General features: G+C 46.4%; 1 protein-coding gene across 8 annotated transcripts in view; it reads left to right on the top strand.

The window, feature by feature from the left end:
* TTC7B (tetratricopeptide repeat domain 7B) overlaps positions 1 to 19,310 on the top strand; it is a 304,954-nt gene that overhangs the window by 166,714 nt on the left and 118,930 nt on the right. For 6 of the 8 annotated variants that reach the window (XM_024998170.2, XM_024998169.2, XM_059890972.1 and 3 more), the window contains exons 6-8: positions 1,607 to 1,685; positions 8,167 to 8,339; positions 15,491 to 15,554. In XM_024998170.2, coding sequence (XP_024853938.1) covers positions 1,607 to 1,685; positions 8,167 to 8,339; positions 15,491 to 15,554 — 316 coding nt within the window. The remainder of the gene's footprint in view (positions 1 to 1,606; positions 1,686 to 8,166; positions 8,340 to 15,490; positions 15,555 to 19,310) is intronic. The other 2 variants (XM_059890973.1, XM_059890976.1) reach the window with 1 other exon arrangement.

Below are 19,310 nucleotides of genomic sequence, written 5' to 3'. Positions count from 1 at the left end.
GCCAGGCTCCTCTGTCCTGGGATTTCCCAGGCGAGAATACTGGAGTGGGTTCATCCTTCCTTCTCCAGGGGATCTTCCCCACCCAGGGATCGAACCCGCCTCACCTGCATAGCAGGCGGACTCCTTACTCCTGAGCCACTGGGGAAGCCTCTTTTTGTGCATACTAGGAGTTTACTCTGGGGTTCTGGACCAAAATGACACTGCTCTGTCCCGCCTGTCCCTTTCTCAGCTGTAGCTGTTCCTTCCCCTCACACCCCGCCATGTTACTTAAGAGAACGAAGCTTCAGTCCAAAGTGAATATACTCTGCTGCCTGTGAACACAGATCCCATAAAAGCAAATGAAGGGGAAAGCAGCAGAGATTGAATGTTCCAGGGCCTATTACCTAATTTTTATTCATGTTTCCGTTAGTGCTGACTGGAGTCCTGAGCACAAGCTTCTCTTTTTATGCTGCCGTAAAGCCTCTGATCCGATATCATCTGATATGTGTGGGTGAGAGGACTATGGGAGCGTTTATGTCCCGGCGCCAATAAACCATTATCTTCAAGTTCTGGGGGTGTTCTTGTGAATGAGAGCCTTGGGATGTCGTGTCGATATAAGACACGAGTTAATAGCCCCGAGAGTGCTCAGAGCACTCGGAGCCCACATGTCATTTGCTTTCATCCCTTTGTGCAATTTAAAGTGTCATCCAAGGAGAGAGCCGGATACCTGGCCTCTGCTGCGCCAGCACCTGCTGACCTGCTCGGCGGCTTTTTGGAAAGATGAGATGTGTTCTAATGAGCAGGTTATAAATATCACTGGGTTATGTCATAGGAGGTGGCGGTGCTCGGTGTAAAGGGACCTGCAGGGAAGTGATCCCAGCCGGCCGGGCCGGGCACAGCCTCAGAAAGGGGGGACAGACACGTGGGGTCTGGGCGTGTGGGTCAGGGTGAAGCCAGGTGTGATTTGCCCCTTCACAAAACGTGCAACCCACGCGGTGAGGTGTGTGGCCGTGTGTGAGATGCGCTGACCTCAGCCCAGGGGCACCTGCCCACTCGGGAGGGGCTGTGACCCTCTGTCTGCCTGCTGGGGTTGGGGTTAGGCTGGGGGGGCGCGGGCGGCTTTACTGGGCAGTCCTGTGTGTTCTCGAAGACAGAGAGCGCTTGCCCGATGGAGCCCCTGGGTTTTCATGCCTCTGCCCTTTGTCTCGCCCACAAAGGAGGCAGGTCACAAAACCCTTTCCCACACTGCACACGTTCCTGTACCTCTGTGCCAGCCATTCTGGGATGAAAAGAGTTCAGCACCACTTAACAGAGCAGGCTGAGCTACTGGGGGTGGAAGATAGACTCGTGAAAGATATCTTGCCTTTTTTTTTTTTTTTGCCTCAGATCTGGCTTTCCAACATTTCTTTGCTTGAGAAACTCTGACTGTGGAAGCACCAAAGCCCATCAATCTTAGGTCAGATTTTTCAGACTTGAGCAAAGACGGACAGACACGTGCCGAGCGATGGTTCGCTTGCCGTCTCGCCGACAGCTTTTATGTAGACAAAATGCAGTGGAGTGTGTGTGTAAAATATTTAACATTACTAGGCGCCGGATGGGAGCCCTGTCAAATTCTGTGTGCCCACAGGAGCCTGACAAGAGGAGTCGGGAGATTCAGAGAGCTCCTCAGAGCGGTTGAGACCAGAACAACCCAAAACCTGCGGATGGTAAGTGTGACTGCCGACTTGGTTGAGGCCCGAAGGCGCTGCGGGCGCCTTCTCTCGCTTTCGTATATAAATTATATATGACGTATCATCACACATCAGGTAATACAGACGTTATACATCTTAAACTCTATCAGTGAAGCATATTGTTATACATCATTCATTCACCAGTTTAAAGTCGTTGGAGTTTAGTAGTCGCAAAATTGTTCAGCCGTCATTTATATTTCAATTCAGAACTTTCTCATCACCCCGCAAAAACCTCCGTGCCTGTTACTGGTCAGTCTCATTCTACTCTTCCTGCAGCCGCAGGTGGCCACTAACTCACCTCCTATTTCTGTGGATGTGCCTGTTCTGGACACGTCACATAAGCGGCTTTGTGTGGCACGTGGCCTTGCTGTGACTGGCTTTTCTTAGCCCCACGTTTTCAAGGCCCACCCGCCCTGTGCTCTGTGTCTTCACTCCTCTCCCCCGTGGTTGACGTTCCAGTGTGGGACAGAGCCGTCTTTATTCAGCCACCAGTGCCTAGGACACTGGATTGTTTCTGCTTGTCGGCTCTCATGAATACCGCTGCTGTGAACATCCTCGTGCACGACCCTGTGTGGATACTTGTGTTCGTTTTTCTTGGGTATATACCTGGGACTGGGGTTGCTAGATCACATGGTGACTCTACGTTTGACCTCTGGAGGAACTGCCAAACTTTTCCAGACCGATTGCACCATTTTACGTTCTCACCAGAAGTGACGGGCGTTCCAGCTTTTCCACGCACTCGACAGCACTTGTGTATTGTTTCTTTTCAGTTCTAGCCTCCTAGTGAGTGTGACGTGCTGGGTCACGGTGGTTTTGACTTACATTTCCCTGATGGCGAATGACGGACATCTTCTCAGTCGCCTCTCGGTCACGCTGTTAAATCGAAAGGCGTGCACCCTGTGCGGCAGCCAGCACTGGGCCCTCTGGACACCAGGGTGGTTTGTGTGCTGAAGGGTCATACTGCACCCTGAATGGGGCAAAGCACGTTAGATCCTAGGAGTACCTAGCTGTTCAACTATACTGACCATAAAACCCAGAAATAGGAAAGCTAGTTAAATACACTGGCTGGTCAGCAGCTTGGCTCGCCTGTGGACTTGAGTTCTGTCTCCTCCCTTTTAAACCTTTCACTCTCCTGCTGGGAGGCTCGTAGTCACACCTCCACAGGGTGCCCTTCAGAGCCGCAGTCACCCAGCATTTGCGCGAAGGGCTCTGTCTTTTGTCATCCGGGCTGTCGTCCGCCCGTTATCATGCGTCCGTTACCATGGTTTTTTATTTTTTTGTCCACACCACCTGGCATGTGGAATCTTAAACTCCCCGACCAGAAACTGAAGCCACGCCCTCCGTAGTGTAAGCCTGGATGAAGTCTTAACACACTGGAGCACCAGGGAAGTCCGTCGGGAATCCTTTAAATGCTGTGAGTGTTCAGTTGGGCGAGGCTCAGCCACTCCCGTCACAGGAAATGAGGCTGTATCTTCGTTTTGGCGTCTCCAGAACACTAGGATGTGGACGCACGACTCGCAGGTCCAGGCGGCTCAGCCACAGGCTCTCCTGGCATTACAGTGCCAAGCCTCCTCAGTCATGTCGGACTCTCGGTGACCCCACGTCCCGTGGCTGGCAGGCCCTTCTGTCCATGGGATGCTCGAGGCAAAAACACTGGAGCGGGTTGCCATCTCCTCCTCCAGGGGGTCCTCCCAGCCCAGGGGCTGAAGCCGTGTCTCCTAAGTCTCCGGCATTGGCAGTGGGTTCTTTACCACTAGCGCCACCTGGCAGGCCCAGAATTATAGGAGGTAAAACAAGATGGATGACTTCACACACACACACACACCCCAGCAAGAACTCGCTCGGTCTTTGACATTTATTTATGTGTTGATATGATTCATGGGTGCCCTCAGAAGTTCAAAGAAAACGTTTTTTTGATCAACACAGTTCTTTAAGCGAAAAAAAAAAACCCTGCAAAAATATGGATAAAAATTATTGCCACATGTCTTTTCTCTCAAATTGACCTCCCCCCCATTCCATAAAACTTCCCAACTGGTCAGCATGAACAGCTTAAAAGATTTGAAAGCATAATGAGAGTACTGGCAAGTGTTCTTGTAATTGTTTTAAAAGCTCACTTAGCCAATCTTTCAAATTCTTAAATATAGACTCTCAAAGAATATATATTTCATTAAGGAAATGAATGGTTCTTCTTCATTAAAAGGCACGTGTACACGGACTGCACCACAGGAGTCTGCCTGTTGCTCACGCCAACATTATTTTCCAGAATTAGAGAATATTTTCTATGGTTGTGTAAGGGTTATGATTTTCAATCAATGTGTTTTAACTTATAAAAATCCTGTGAGGTAGGATTCTGGCCAGAAATAAGTTAGGAACGAAGAGTGTTTTTGTTTTTGTTTTTTCCTGACAAACCCAGTGAAGAGGCTTCTAAAGGAAGCCTGTTAGGACTAAAGCTGGCCCTGGACACTTCCAGCTCTTAACTAACTGGTTACTGTTAACATGGTCTTCCCTGGTAGCTCACAGGGTAACGTGATCCATCTACAATGCGGGAGACCTGAGTTTGATCACTAAATTGGAAAGAGTTCCTGGAGAAGGAATGGCAACCCACTCCAGTATCCTTGCTTGGGAAATCCCATGAACAGAGGAGCCTGGCGGGCTACAGTTCATGGGGTTGCAAAGAGCTGGACACAACTGAGTGATTGACATGTTCACGGTCAACACGAGGGGAGTCACTTCACACTCAGTGTCACATTTGAGTTGCAGGCACACCTTTGGTCTTGGCTGATGGTCCACGAGTGACCTAAATGAAACTGTTTCTAATTCCTTGAGTGCTCAGCCAGCAGTGTGCATCCGAGACATCTGAGGCCTTTGAGCAAACACGCATCCCTGTGCCTGACCTCGGGAATGCCAGCCTGTGGCCGGACTCAAGAACCTGTATTTTCTACTTTCCACAAGTGATTCTTTGCCCAGCCCAGCTGAGAAACACTTCTCGGACATCTTCACTGGCGTCCTCTGGTTTCCACAGATGTGAGGAAGCTTCTCTAGCTATTGCCACTCGTGAGACAGGGTTTCTCGTGTGTGTGTGTGTGTGTGTGTGTGAGACTTTGTTTTTTTTTTTAACTTTTTATTTTATATTGGAGTATAGCCAATTAACAATGTTGTGATAGTTGCAGATGGACAGTGAAGGGACTCAGCCTTCCATAGACATATATCCATTCTTCCCCAAACTCGCCTCCCATCCAGGCTGCCACATGACGTTGAGCAGAGTTCCCTGTGCTCTACAGCAGGTTCTTGCTGGTCATCCATTTAGACATAGCGGTGTGTAAATGTCCATCCCAAGCTCCCTAACTGTCGCTCCCCCCATTGTTACCCACTGGCAATCTTACATTCCTTCTTTAAGTTTGCGAGTTGGTTTCTGTCTTGTAAAAAAGTTCGTTTGTATAATTTCTTTTTAGATTCTGCACATAAAGGATGTCATACGATTTTTCTCCTTCTCTAAGACAGTGTTTCTTAATTGCTGTCTGATTCCTTTTCGATTAGCTGATAATTGCAAATTTATAATATCCTTATGAGACGGAAATGACAACCCACTCCAGTATCCTTGCCTGGAAAATCTCATGGGCAGAGGAGCCTGGTGAACTGCAGTCCATGGGGTCACAAAGAGCCGGGCACGACTGAGCGACTAGCACTAGGAGATGGAAAAGTTGCTTTGTAAACTCTGGAGTGAAACTATAGCAGAGAGGATTTAAAAGTACATTTCCAGCAGCCCCATTCCTAGATAAATACTCCAAATAATTGAAAGCAGGTTTTCAAACTAAAACTTATGTATGAGTGTTCACAGCAGCACTCCTTACGGTAGCCAGAAGATGGAAACAATTCAAGTGTCTACCGCTGATGACTGAATAAACAGGATACGATGGAGTATCATTCAGCTGCAGAGAGGAGTGAAGGGCTGGTTCATGCTGCTCTGTGGACAAACCTTGAAAAGACTATGCTGAGTGACAGGAGTCAGACACAGGAAGACCACATGTTGTTTGGCTCCTTTTATGTGAAATGTAAACCAGGCAACCTACAGACACAGGAAGCAGAGTCGTTGTTCCCAGGGTGCGGGAGGAGGGAGAGTGGAGAGTGACTTCTTAAAGGATATGGGGTTTCCTTTTAGGGTAAAGAGTGTTCTGGATCTAGATAGTGACCATGGTTGTACAACACCGTGAGTGTGCTAAATGCCACTGGACTGCACACTTTAAAATGGTGAATGTTATGTGAGGTTTATCACAGTTTAAAAACACATGCAAAAAAAAGTGCATTTAATGACCAGCTTTGTACAAAGAAGTTCAAGTTCTTCTTCCAGACCAGCTTTCTTCCTTTCTTTCCTTTCATTTGAAATATATTTGGTAGTTACCAACAATTGTTAGGCATTTAAACTACAAGCTGTATATGCCCTGAGTATAAAACGTAAAAGTGTCATAGACGTTGGTGATCTTGCTGATAATTTCTCCTGTTCAGTCTCCTCTGAACTTCATTTGTGCTTTCAGTGAATATAACCAACATCCTTCCTAATCGGAGGTACATGATGAGCTAATGCCTTTAATATATGCAATCACATCAAAACCTCATTGAAAAGCTCTCTCGGGAAGGTTAATACCTTGAGGGAAAATGAGGTCTGACGTGAGCTGTCCAGCAGCGGACAAGCAGACTGTCTTGAGGACAGAGACTTTTACCTTAGAATCCCTCTGTGGCAGATACATCCACAATGTGAAGTTCCTGTTCATTTTTCTCCTTTAACATTTTTTTTTTTTCCCTCAGCTAGAGCCAGTGGAGGTTATTCTTGCCAGCTGATGCTTCCAGCAGAAGTCATTAGTTTATATGACTGCAGTGAGATCAAAATGAGGCCGTAACGGGAGGTTTAAGAAAATGGTCCAGGAAGTGTTTAGGTCCTGAAAATCGTGTTCTTATGAGATCTTTACAGATGGCTCAGTTGGGGATGATCGGAGTGCATCTAATTTCACATTTTTATAGACATTTAAAGCCAGTGGGTCTTACTTGGGAATAATGAAGAAAATTTGCCTTTACCCAGTGGTTATCAGGAACCACTAAGCTAGTGATTGGTTTGCATTTAGGTTTCCTTGTGGTGTTTTTAGAGATTTCCCATAGATGAAAGCCTAGCAAAGTTCTCTTCTGGAACATATTGGTTTAAAAAGTCTTGTTCTCAGAAGATCAGTATCCTTGCCTGCCTCTTCCAGAGAACGCTAAAACCACGCGGGAAACCTGCTGGGTGGCGCTCTCTTTCCCTGCCTCTGGCTGAGCGTGAGGTCGCCTGGATCACCCTGCAATGCAGTCCTATTTTCAGAGGGATTTTTAAAAATTTCTCTTCTTGGTCACTGGGAGATGATGAGGACATCCGTTAGCACAGTTCTTAGTACCTGCCTTCTCTCCCGCCCCCAGTACGTCGTCCGCGGCGCTATTGGGGCTTCCCAGGTGGCGCTGGCGGTGAAGAACCCGCCGCTGCAGGAGACGTAAGAGACGCGAGTTCCATCCCTGGGTCGGGAGGATCCCCTGGAGGAGGGCGTGGCAACCCACTCCAGCACTCTTGCCTGGAGAATCCCATGGACAGAGGAGCCTGGCAGGCCACAGTCCAGGGGGTCGAAAGGAGCCGGACAGGACTGGGTGACATAGCACGTGAGCACCCATGGTGCTGTCCCAGGCAGCAGAGCTACAGAGTTAGGAAAACACAGTAACCTGCATCCAGTCTAGGAGGACAAGACTCAGACATTTCTGAGTTTTCACAGTGAGAAAAGAGATACCTACCTGGCTTTGAAAAAATGTATTTCTTGATCAGTATCCATAGTTCCCACTTTGCCCTCTCTGCACTTTGCACAAGGCCAGTGGGAGCCTTGGGCCGGAAAACCCAGGAGGCAGGGAGAACAGGTCAGGGTCTCAGGTGCTGAGGGCCAGGGCAGGGACACGTAGGACTTGTCCTTGGCACGCCTAAGAAGGAAGACGTTCTAAAAATCTGCACCGGACATCCTCTTTTCATCAACAAAGAGACTTTTTTCAGGGATTACATCATCTAGGTTGAGTTCTGGCTTTCTGCCACCTTCAGGCTTTAGCAGGCATCGGTTGGAGAGTGATGAAAATATTTGCAGTTCACCTATTATTTAGTTAATATAAGAGCTTTTGGAAAAGAGCTTAACTAAAAATTTCAGGTCCAAAACATGTTTAGTGTTCCAGAATATAACAGAAGCAGGGCAGCATTTGAAGGGCATGAGGTTATCTGGTTTTTAAATGTTATTTTTATTGTCATCAACGGGAGAATTTTCATCAAAGTAAAAATGTTTAATGAGTCTTGGAATAGTGATGACCAAGTGGTGGCTGAAAAATATTCACTAAATGAGCAAATGAATGAGTGAATGACACAAAATAGATTGACGGCTGTCCCTTTGCTCCTCTGTGTCCCCAGACAATAGCCAGGCAGCTGGCGGAGATCCTGCTGCGGGGTATGTGTGAGCAGAGCTACTGGAACCCTCTGGAGGATCCGCCATGCCAGTCACCCCTGGACGATCCTCTCCGGAAAGGAGCAAACACGAAAACCTACACGCTCACCCGGAAAGCGCGCGTCTACTCAGGAGAGAAGTACGGGGACTGCTGCCTCATTTGTGGGTCGGGGACGGGAGGGAGACTTGGGGCCCCCAGGCGGCACTAACGGTTAAGAACCCGCCCGCCCAGGCAGGAGACAGGAGACCAGGATTCAGTCCCTGGGTCAGGAAGGTCCCCTGGAGCAGGGCGTGGCAACCCACTCCAGTGTTCTTGCCTGGAGAATCCCACGGGCAGAGGAGCCTGACTGGCTACAGTCCATGGGGTCACAAAGCATCGGACACGCCTGAAGCGACTTACACACACACACACACACACACACACACACACACACACACGAGTGTATAGAAGTTCAAGGGTAGATTTTTTCTCTCCTGAAAGAGAACCAGACGAGCAAGTCTAATTTACCAGTTTAATAAAGATACCTCTTTATTTTTCATAACTTCAGCAAAATCCATGCACTAGTGGGGACCTTTTAAGTAAGAAAATGCTCTCATTCTTATCTAAAATAGCTTGGTTGCTATTCTCAGTCTTCACTGTTGGTTTTGGGATTTTCATTCAGATTATTACAAGAACTTCAGCATCATACAAAGTTATTAGTAAGCCAGAGCTCACTTTTTTTCTTTTCCTCAGCAATTCCTTGATCCTTTGTTTAAAAATTTGTTTTACACCGAATTAGCTGTAAGAAGAAGGAGAATTAAGTAATTAACAAATGATTCATAATTTACAAGTGACTGAAAGGTGACGTCTCTGTAGAGTGCGTTCATTGTTTTCGGTTTTGAAGTTGGGCTGGATCACCTCTGAGGATGGTGGGGTAAGGGTCCACGCCAGCTCCCTCTGGGCTTTCCCCCTCGGGAAGGAGTAGGCGGGAGACAGAGAGAGGCCCCGAGGCGGCAGGAAGACAGGACCCGTCGTGGCTCATTCCCGACTCCTCCCTTCGGAGCCTTCCTTCCCGTCTTTGTTCCCACAAGACAGAGGCTGGTGGCTTTTCACAACCTCGCAGTGAGGGAAAGAGGAACATGTGTGAATAACTAAGGACACCTCCTTTAGTCACGGTGTGGTGGGAAAATGGCGGAAAGCCCTCAGGCTGCTGCTGCTGAGGCCCCGGGGAGCGCTGACAGACATGGGGACTGGAGGGCTATCGAGGTGAGGCTTCTGAGCACCGCTCTGCAGCTTCGGGGGCAGCACTTCTCAGGGTAACTGCCTCTCAGTTGGTCAGTCAGTTCAGTCGCTCAGTCGTGTCCGACTCTGCGACCCCATGGACTGCAGCACACCAGGCCTCCCTGTGCATCACCAACTCCCAGAGTTCACTCAAACCCATGTCCATCGAGTCAGTGATGCCATCCAGCCATCTCATCCTCTGTCGTCCCCTTCTCCTGCGGTCAATCTTTCCCAGCATCAAAGTCTTTTCAAGTGAGTCAGTGCTTCACATTAGGTGGCCAAAGTATTGGAGCTTCAGCTTCAACATCAGTCCTTCCAATGAACACCAGGACTGATTTCCTTTAAGGATGGACTGGTTGGATCTCCTTGCAGTCCAAGGGACTCTCAAAAGACTTCTCCAACAGCACAGTTCAAAAGCGTCAATTCTTTGGCGCTCAGCTTTCTTCCTAGTCCACCTTTCACATCCATACATGACCACTGGAAAAACCATAGCCTTGACTAGATGGACCTTTGTTGGCAAAGTAATGTCTCTGCTTTTTAACATGCTCTCTAGGTTTGTCATTGGAGAAGGCAATGGCACCCCACTCCAGTACTCTTGCCCGGAAAATCCCATGGACGGAGGAGCCTGGTAGGCTGCAGTCCATGGGGTTGCTAAGAGTCAGACACGACTGAGCGACTTCACTTTGACTTTTCATTTTCATGCGTTGGAGAAGGAAATGGCAACCCACTCCAGTGCTCTTGCCCGGAGAGCCCCAGGGATGGGGGAGCCTGGTGGCTGCCGTCTGTGGGGTCGCACAGAGTCGGACACGACTGAGCGACTTAGCAGCAGGTTTGTCATAGCTTTCCTTCCAAGGAGCGTCTTTTAATTTCATGGCTGCAGTCACCATCTGCAGGGATTTTGGAGCCCAAAAAAGTAAAGTCTCTCACTGCTTCCACCTTTTCCCCATCGATTTGCCATGAAGTGACGGGACCGGATGCCGTGATCTTCGTTTTCTGAATGTTGAGTTTTAAGCCAACTTTTTCACTCTCCTCTTTCACTTTCATCAAGAGGTTCTTTAGTTCCTCCTTGCTTTCTGCCATAAGAGTGGTGTCATCTGCATATCTGAGGTGATTGATATTTCTCCCGGAAATCTTGATTCCAGCTTGTGCTTCTTCCAGCCCAGCGTTTCTCATGAGGTACTCTGCATATATGTTAAATAATCAGGGTGACAATATACAGCCTTGACGTACTCCTTTTCCTATTTGGAGCCAGTCTGTTGTTCCATGTCCAGTTCTAACTGTTGCTTCCTGACCTGCACACAGATTTCTCAAGAGGCAGGTAAGGTGGTCTGGTATTCCCATCTCTTTCAGAATTTTCCACAGTTTATTGTGATCCACACAGTCAAAGGCTTTGGCGTAGTCAATAAAGCAGAAATAGATGTTTTTCTGGAACTCTCTTGCTTTTTTGATGGTCCAATGGATGTTGGCAATTTGATCTCTGGTTCCTCTGCCTTTTCTAAAACCAGCTTGAACATCTGGAAGTTCATGGTTCACGTATTATTGAAGCCTGGCTTGGAGAATTTTTAGCATTACTTTGCTAGTGTGTGAGATGAGTGCAATTCTGCGGTAGTTTGAGCATTCTTCAAAGAAAGCATTGCCTTTCTTTGGGATTGGAATGAAAACTGACCTTTTCCAGTCCTGTGGCCAATGGCCACTGCCTCTCAGTCTTCTTAAACTGACCCTGGTCTTTCTCTCTCTCATCATCTTGTTCAGTTTGCATTTCTTGTATGGATTCAGACTAGTGAGCATTTTCTTAACTTTTTCCTGCATTCCTTACCCCTTATCTGGATTCATAGAACATCTGTTCTAGCAGTTCTCAAACTCTCACTTTTAAAATGCTGACCCCTTATTATGAGCTATTTAGCATCAGGACTGAGGTTCTTTTTTAGGTAATGTTTTTAAACCTTAAAAATAGACCCTAGATTTTCCTCTGCTTTGGATGCTTCATAAGTGCCAGTATTTTGAAGACTCCAGCTCTTGCTTCCTCCTGAAGTCAAGTTTGACATGTGGATGAAGCTCTGTGTCTGTCTGGGTGCTACTCCAGTGTGCCCTCACCTCTTGAAGGAAGCAAAGCTCAGAGTGCTGGCCGTGTCTCCCTTCTTTCCGGAACCACTCAGTCTTTGGCATACATCAGCTTCCCCATCTGTACAAGAGTTATGGAGGCAAAACATAGATCAAGTTAAATGTAGTTATTAGTTAATGGGAAGATTCCCATGCCATGAATGGTTATTGAGACACAAATTTCACTTCACACAAATAGACACAGTCATTTTTATTAATGTTTTGTTGAGATCTAATTCACATACTATACAATTCACTCATTTAAAGTGTACAATGCGCTTTAATATAGCTTTTAATATAGTCACATTGCTCATCACTGTGGTCAAATTTAGAATATTTTATTACCCCCAAATAAACCTAGCACCCCTTAGCCTGCCTTCCCCCAAAACCCTTATATTTTCACATGAATTTTGGGATCATTTGGTCTATTTCTACAAAAAAGAGCAACTAGGATCATGATAGGAAATGAGTGTAATTTGTAGATTAATTTGAGGAGCGTTGCCATCTTAGCAGGGCTTCCCAGGTCGTGCTAGTGGTAAAGAACCCGCCTGCCAATACAGGAGACTTAAGAGACATGGGTTCGATCCTGGGGTTGGGAAGATCCCCCGGAAGAGGGCATGGCAACCCACTCCAGTACTCTTGCCTGGAGAGTCCCTGGATAGAAGAGCCTGGCAGGCTACAGTCCATGGGGGTCACAGAGTCGGGCATGACTGAAGTGACTTAGCACACGTGCGCACCATCCTAGCAATATTAAGTCTTCATGACCATGAAATGTCTTTCCATTTATTTTCCTTTAATTTTTTTGACAACAATTTGAAGTTTTCAAGGTATAACGTTTGCACTTCTTTTGTAAACTTACCTAAGGGCGTTTTGGTGTGTGTGGCATTCTTTTCAATACTATCATAAATGGAATTGTTACTATTACTTTTATTTTGGGGTTGTTTGTTGCAACTATATAGAAATACAATCGACTGTCTGAATTGAACGTTTACGCTGAAGTCTTGCTGAACTGCTTTATTAGTTCTAATAGTTTTTTAGATCCCTTGGGATTTTCTATATACAAGATCATGTCGTCCGCAAATACAGTTTTACTTCTTCCTAACATGGATACCTTTTGTTTCTTTTTCTTTCTTCCATTGTATTCCTCCTCATAAGAAGCACTTGAGGTGGCTTAGATAAAGAAATGCACATTAGATTAGACAGTTATCACAAAGTGAAGAGGAGGCTAGAAACGCCGATTTTGTGCCAGGAAGCGGATAACGATTTTTCGAACCCTAGGAGTGCCACACGCCATGCTGAGCCCCTCTGTAGGCCTCAGAGGGGAAAGAATTATCCTGGCGTCCCAAATACAGGTCCGAACCTCCTGGCAACCAATGCAGAGGCTTTGGTAAGGATGAGGATGCTGTCTGAAGGATAACAATGAGGGACATTGAAAGATCCTGATAACTACTTCATGTCAGAACCGAAGGGATAAATGGCCAGCTCTTCCATCACCTTCCTCCAGATCTAAGGCTCCAGTTTCCCAGCTCCACAGCCTGAGGCCTGGGGGCCCAGGACCTCCCCTTGACACTCTTGTGCCCTAAGGGGACACCATCACAATAGGAGAGCCCAGCAGTTTTCACTGTCCACCCTGAGCTCCGCAGGGAAGAGGGAAAGAACGGCCAGAAATAGGTCTAGAGAATTCGTAATTGGCGGGGGGTAAACTACAGTCTGCAGTTTTTCAGGTGTGTCTCAAAACTGTCCTTTCCCTTCCTCTGGTCCCTGCTTCTTCCTGCAGGTCCTCAGAGCTTTGCAGCGCCCCTGCGGACCCATCTTGCCTGCCTTGAAAAGCGTAGAGGATAGAGGAAGGGTAGAGGAAGTAGAGTTAGAATCGGTTAATGTGCTACTTGTTAGCAGCTCTGGTTAAAATAACACAACCTCACATACAAGCAGCCTAGACGGTGCAGATGGAATCTGGGGATTATTTTGGACGCAGTTTGCTGGTGTTAAGTCACAATTAGCATGGGCTCTCTCTCTTTTCAGTTAGTCTGGACAATGCAGAGCTGGCTAGCTATGGAGCAAAAAAAAAAAAGCTTAATGTTACTGCTTTTTTTGTGAGGCCCCAGTTGCATGTGAACATGAACCAGAATGTCAGGAACTGATGGCAGGATGGACACACACACACACACACACACTCACTCACATGAGCATTCTGAATTCAAAGCCTGTAGGCTCTATTTCTGAATTTAAGGGGAAAGAAGAGTTCTCTCTTGTAAAAACCCAAGGCACCTAAAGCTACCTCTTAAATGAGGTCACTGCAGATTCTAGAATCTCGCTCCTTGCTCACAGGCGCCCCCCTCCCCACTTTAAAAAAATTTTTTAATTGGAGGATAATTGCTTTACAGAATTCTGTGGTGTTCTGTCAGACCTCAACAAGAATCAGCCACAGGCACACCCATGTCCCCTCCCTCCCGGACCCCCTCCCGTCTCCTCCCGCCCCAGCCTGCAGCCTGAGCTCCCGGAGTCGTACAGCAGGTTCCCATTCTATCTGTTTCACACACGGGCCTGTACATTTCCACGTTACTCCCTCTTCCCATGTCCATAGCTCTGTTCTCTATGTCTGTTTCTCCCTTGCTGCCCTGAAGCTCACAGGCGCTTTTTTTAAATCTTAGTCCTGAAAGAGCAATAGGAACCGTCCCACAGGTGGTCTCCTTACGTCCAGGATGTCCGAGTTGTAAAGTCTCAGCCACTGTACTTTTCTTACTCCTCATGGTCTTTTGACACAGTACAAAAATTGCCGGCACTTAAAAAGAACAAGTATTTAGAATCATTTGGAAAACACTTTTTGACCATTTGGGGGTGGCATGGGGCCTCATCCCTTCTCTTAAGTTAAATGTAATAGTACACCAGGGAAGGTGTAAATTTAGTCTTTATTTAGTCATCTCCAAAACATCCAGGCGTTTGTTTGTTTGTTTTTAACCAAGTTAACTTCTTGTTTTCGGCCCCACTGTACGGCATGCAGGATCTTAGTTCCCCAGCCAGGGACTGAACCTGTGCCCCTGCATTAGGAGCGTGGAGTCTTAACCACTGACCAGGGGGAAGTCCTTAACCAAGTTCGTTCTTCCTGCACTCTTCTAGCGTTCCACAAAAAAGACTTGAGTTTGGCCCAACTTGTGATGCAACTCACAGTTCTACTCAAGGATTCTAGAGCTTTAGAATGGAGAAAATTGCAGGAAGTCTTTTAAAATGCTCAAACCAGAAAAAAAAAAATGATATAGAGAATGGAGATCAGAGTTATGTTTGGCTTTTATTGTTCTATAATCCTGAGCAACATTGAGCCTAAAAGCCTTTCCTTTGAATCCAAGATGTTGAGTCTAGCCAGATTCCACAAAATTGATCAATAAGACAGTTCTTGTGTGTTACCCCAAAATACAGCATGTGTGTTTCTGTAAGATAGCTCACTTAGCTCACGAAACTCTTACAGTGTCCTAGGAATTATCCAAACTCTAAAATTGCTTCCAATCTCCTATTTCATCGAAATGACAATATACAATATGCCAGCTAGCAAGTAAGATATAAGAAGAGTACCGGGTAGTGAAATGTCTGCAGTTTATAACTCATAATGGGTTTAGGAGAAAGTCTGTGTTATTGAGACAATGTCAGTTTGTACTTATCAAAATTTCTGCCTCTATAATAGTCACAAATGTTACTTGAGCTTTTAACTTGGTTTCTACAGCTTTACTCTGCTACCTGCTATTTAAATGCATAGTTAAAATGTATAAATTCCATAGAAGTAAACAAATTAATTCAAGTGTCCATCATCCAGCATTTTGCTTGGGTTCTATACTATATAAAAATCTAGAAGCTGTTAGCATTCAGTCCTGCTCTTAGTCATATATTTTGTGTTACTTTGAAATTGCCATATATCAAAGTGAATTTTCTTTATACAGCATTTTTTGTCCTCAAGAAAATACTGAAGAAGCCCTGTTGTTACTGCTGATTAGTGAATCAATGGTGAGTAGAATATGTTTTTACATTTTTCTTTCCCTGATTCCTTTAGTCCCTGTTTTGATATGGTGACTCCATCAGGATAGTGACTCTTTCTTTGCATAAACAAGAAGAATACTTTCTGAAGGGGATACCTGGTGGGAAAAATAACTACAGTGGTTTAAAGAGAGATGTTTCTAATTCTTGGGCTGGCTAGAAATGGCCCTAGGTTGGCCTGAAGCATGAAGCTTCTCTTTCCCTTAGCAATTAGCAGGCATCTAAGTTCATTCATTTATCCACAAAGTACTGATTGGACAAGAACACGGTTGCATATGGGTAACTACACCTAAAATGACCATCAGGGGAAACTTAAATTGGTGGGGGGCGGGGAGAAGCCCTCAAGGGTAAACCTTTATGAGCCCTCTTCATTTGCCTTGGTGGGAGGGAGAATTTGGGGGTGAAACACTGGCTGTATTGAACCTCTGGTTTCCATAGCAGCAGCCTGATGAACCTGCCTGTGTTCCCACCCAGGTCCTCTCTCCAATCCCCCACCTGTTCCCCAGGCATTGCAGAGTCCCAGGCCAGGAGAGCCCACTCTGTTACCCGGCTCTGCTGTTGGGAGGGAGTTTTTGCCAGACCATCAGATTCCTTTGAGATGTTTTCTTAGTGTTTGGCCAGGAGATCGAATTTAGGTCTAGAATTTCATCGTTCATCATTTACTGGGTTTCTTCTCGGCACTTCGCTAGGCGTGACAGCCCAGCTTGAAGCATGCCAGAGTAATGTGGGTCATAGTAGTTAGTACCTTGGCACGTAAATGATGTGTGCTGAGCACCTGAGCAGAACAGCAAGCCTTGGGGCTTGGAAGGTCATGTGCCCACCTACTCATTTAGACGAGGGACTAGAGGCATCCTTTAGTGGCCTCCTGTTCCTTCTAGCAGACATCCTGTCTCCTGTAACTCCCAACCTGCTGGGCAGGCAGGAGGAAAAACAAGGAGAAAAAGGAGGTGTAACTAAAGCAAGAGAAGGTGGTCCCCTCTACTCCAAGCTTACAGTTTAAATGGAGGCAGGAAATATTCCAGGGAAGAAGACTTAGAAACGGGTGCTGAGTGAAGAAGGGGCAGAAGAGGCTGGGGTTGGGCAGGGAGGGTAGGTTTCTTGCCTTAATTTAAAGCTTTGGGTTTTCTTTTTCTGTGAAATGGCCCTGAGATGTTTACAACAGGGAGACTGCTTGAGTTACCGCATCTTTTTATTTGGAAGCCCTTTGACGTCATTGGCCCCACTTCCTCTGAAGGATACAGGTCGCCTCCATGGCTCATCTTTCCTTGACTGTCAGCTGGTGACTGCGGATGGTGTCATTTACATCCTCTCCTCTGCCTTGGCACAGTCGCGGAGGCGCATATGTGCACAGGCCAGCACCTGTGGCCTCCTGTAACTGGTATTCAGACGAGCAGATCTCGCTGTGCTCCGTCGCAGGTTCTGTGGCGGGTGGATGGGGCGGGGGGAGTGCTCACTGCCATTCCCTCCTCCTCACGGGGCTCTTCACAACCTGGTATTTAGCTTCCTTTGGGCAAACTCGGTTAGTGACAGTGGAAAAGTCCTGAGAGCATGGTGACCATACACTTTCGATCTCTTGGACAATTCTGATTGAAAATTTGTGTTGTGTTGTCAGGCTGTGTGCATTGCAGTTTGGAATTTGGGAAAGCTGGTGACATCTCTAGAATGCATGCTCTCAGAGTCAGTGCCTTGGGAGTGACGTCTAACTCTCCTGCTCCCTCACTGCAGTGATAGACCCTAATAATACTCAAATTTCAGATCCCCTTGAGGCAGTCAAATTTGACTCTGTCATATTTAATTTCCAGAAAATCTCTTCAGAGGATGATGAAATCCAAATGATGACAGTAAATAAGAAGGACGAGGTTTGCCAACCAGGACAGTTATGTTCTCCCTGTAAATCATTCCATGGTTACGTAGGTAGAAATCTAAATTAAGTTGCCTTTGGAAGCCTTTTTTCATGTCCCTTGATTTTTTTTTTTCTTCCAGTTTTTAGACAGAAAATAGATGTGCTCAATTTCAGAACCAAAATGAGAATTGCTGTGTTGTGTGTGTGTATGTGTGTCTGAGAAAACTGTATTCTCCTCTGGTCCTGATTTTAACTTAGAAACATAAATTTGTCAATGGTCCCTCTGCCTACAGGAACTCATTTGGAGTTGAACTGTGTTCTTACCTCAAATCAAATTAGTTTCTCCAGGAGAAGGGAGTTATCAGAACTGTAATTTAGCACAGTTACCACTGAGACAGCATTCTGGGATATTTATTATTTGTGGACCTGCTTGAGATTCTGTACTGTACCTTTTTAATCAAAAGGCACTGATAGACTTTCTTTTTAAAAAGAAAAAAGGAACACGTTTGGCATAACCTGAAAATCTTTCTTAAATGATGTTTTGTTGTGTTCCCTTCTGTCCCAGGTCGGTCTCAATATGGAACATTTGGAGGAAATAAATCAAATGAGACCACTGGTAGCAGGCCCTATTTCCCTCACAGCTTCTTTTGTTGGCTCCAAAGGCATTCCTAACCAGAAAAACTTACAATGAAATTTTAAAAAGCAGGCTTGTTTCCATAAGAGATGACTCACTTTGTAGGAAGTGGCCTGTCTTATATATTTCTTATTTGTCTTTGACATTTAAGAGGAAGGAGTTTTAAAATGAGTAAGTACTGACAGGAGGCTACAAGTCCATGCCTTGGACTCACACAAAAGAAAGCATCCATCTCATTAGTGACTGAGAAGGTGTGTGCATGGCTTTTCCAAGTGTCAGGCTGGAAGGTAAACGCTGGGCTGCCGAGACTAGGGACCCTGGTCTCTCGAGAGCCAGTTTCACAGGGAAAATGGAAGGGCCCTTTCTGTGTTCCTAGGGATGGCTAGGTCTTGAGCCTTCTGTTAATTAGAAGGAAAAGAAGACAGGCAAAGTCTAACTTTATTGGTACTGAACTCCCTGTTAGGGAGAAAAGGAAAATGAGCTACGTTTAGAGTCTCCAGTACATGTGATGTGTTTGGAGGAACTGGTGGAGTAATTGCAAAAGTAATGAAAACAAGTTGCCATGGAGAGCAGTTGATTTCTAGATAAATGAGATGAATAAGCTTGAATGCGCCTGCGGTATTTCTGTGCTGAGCAGTGGGGGTGTGAAATAGACAAGCCTCCTTGTTCTCCCCAGTCCTTTGCGCTAACATCTTTAAAAACCAAAGTCTGTTTGCTTCTTACTTTCTCTTCTACATCTGTTCTGTGCTTCCCTGAACAAAGTTGAAGGAGTCTTTGTAGTCTTTTCCAGTGAAGCTATCATACAGAGATTTGAATGTTGCTTGGGTGAGAGAGGGAAAGATACATCTCTGTAGGACTGATGTGCCCTGATAACACCGTTTGGCAATGGAAGTGTGGGGCTGGGGATTTTCTCCTGCTCTTTCATGTAGAGGAGAAGCAGGATCCATAAGTGAGACACGGCAGGGCTTCATCTGATGGATGATTCTGCTGCCCCGGAGCGCAGCTGTGTCCGCTGCGTGGCTGGCTGTGAACCTGAGCCCAGGAGAAACCACTGTGCTTTGCATCCACTCCTGAAGCTTCCTCCAGGCGCCTGCCAATGCGGACAAGTGCCCTCCAGGCCTTCTGAGTCCTGCGGTGCTCTGGGGATCTTGAGTAAACGACCCCTTACTCACTCGTGCCCTTGTCCCCAGGCCCTCGGCAAGCTCTCAGGGGCAGCAGGCCCTGAATGGCTTCCCTGCACAAAGCGATA

The sequence above is a fragment of the Bos taurus genome, chromosome 10 (genome assembly GCF_002263795.3).
Source record: "Bos taurus isolate L1 Dominette 01449 registration number 42190680 breed Hereford chromosome 10, ARS-UCD2.0, whole genome shotgun sequence".
In the NCBI taxonomy this organism is placed as follows: Eukaryota; Metazoa; Chordata; class Mammalia; order Artiodactyla; family Bovidae; genus Bos; species Bos taurus.
Note: the sequence above shows the minus strand (reverse complement) of the source record. Positions and strands in the feature narration are given on the sequence as shown.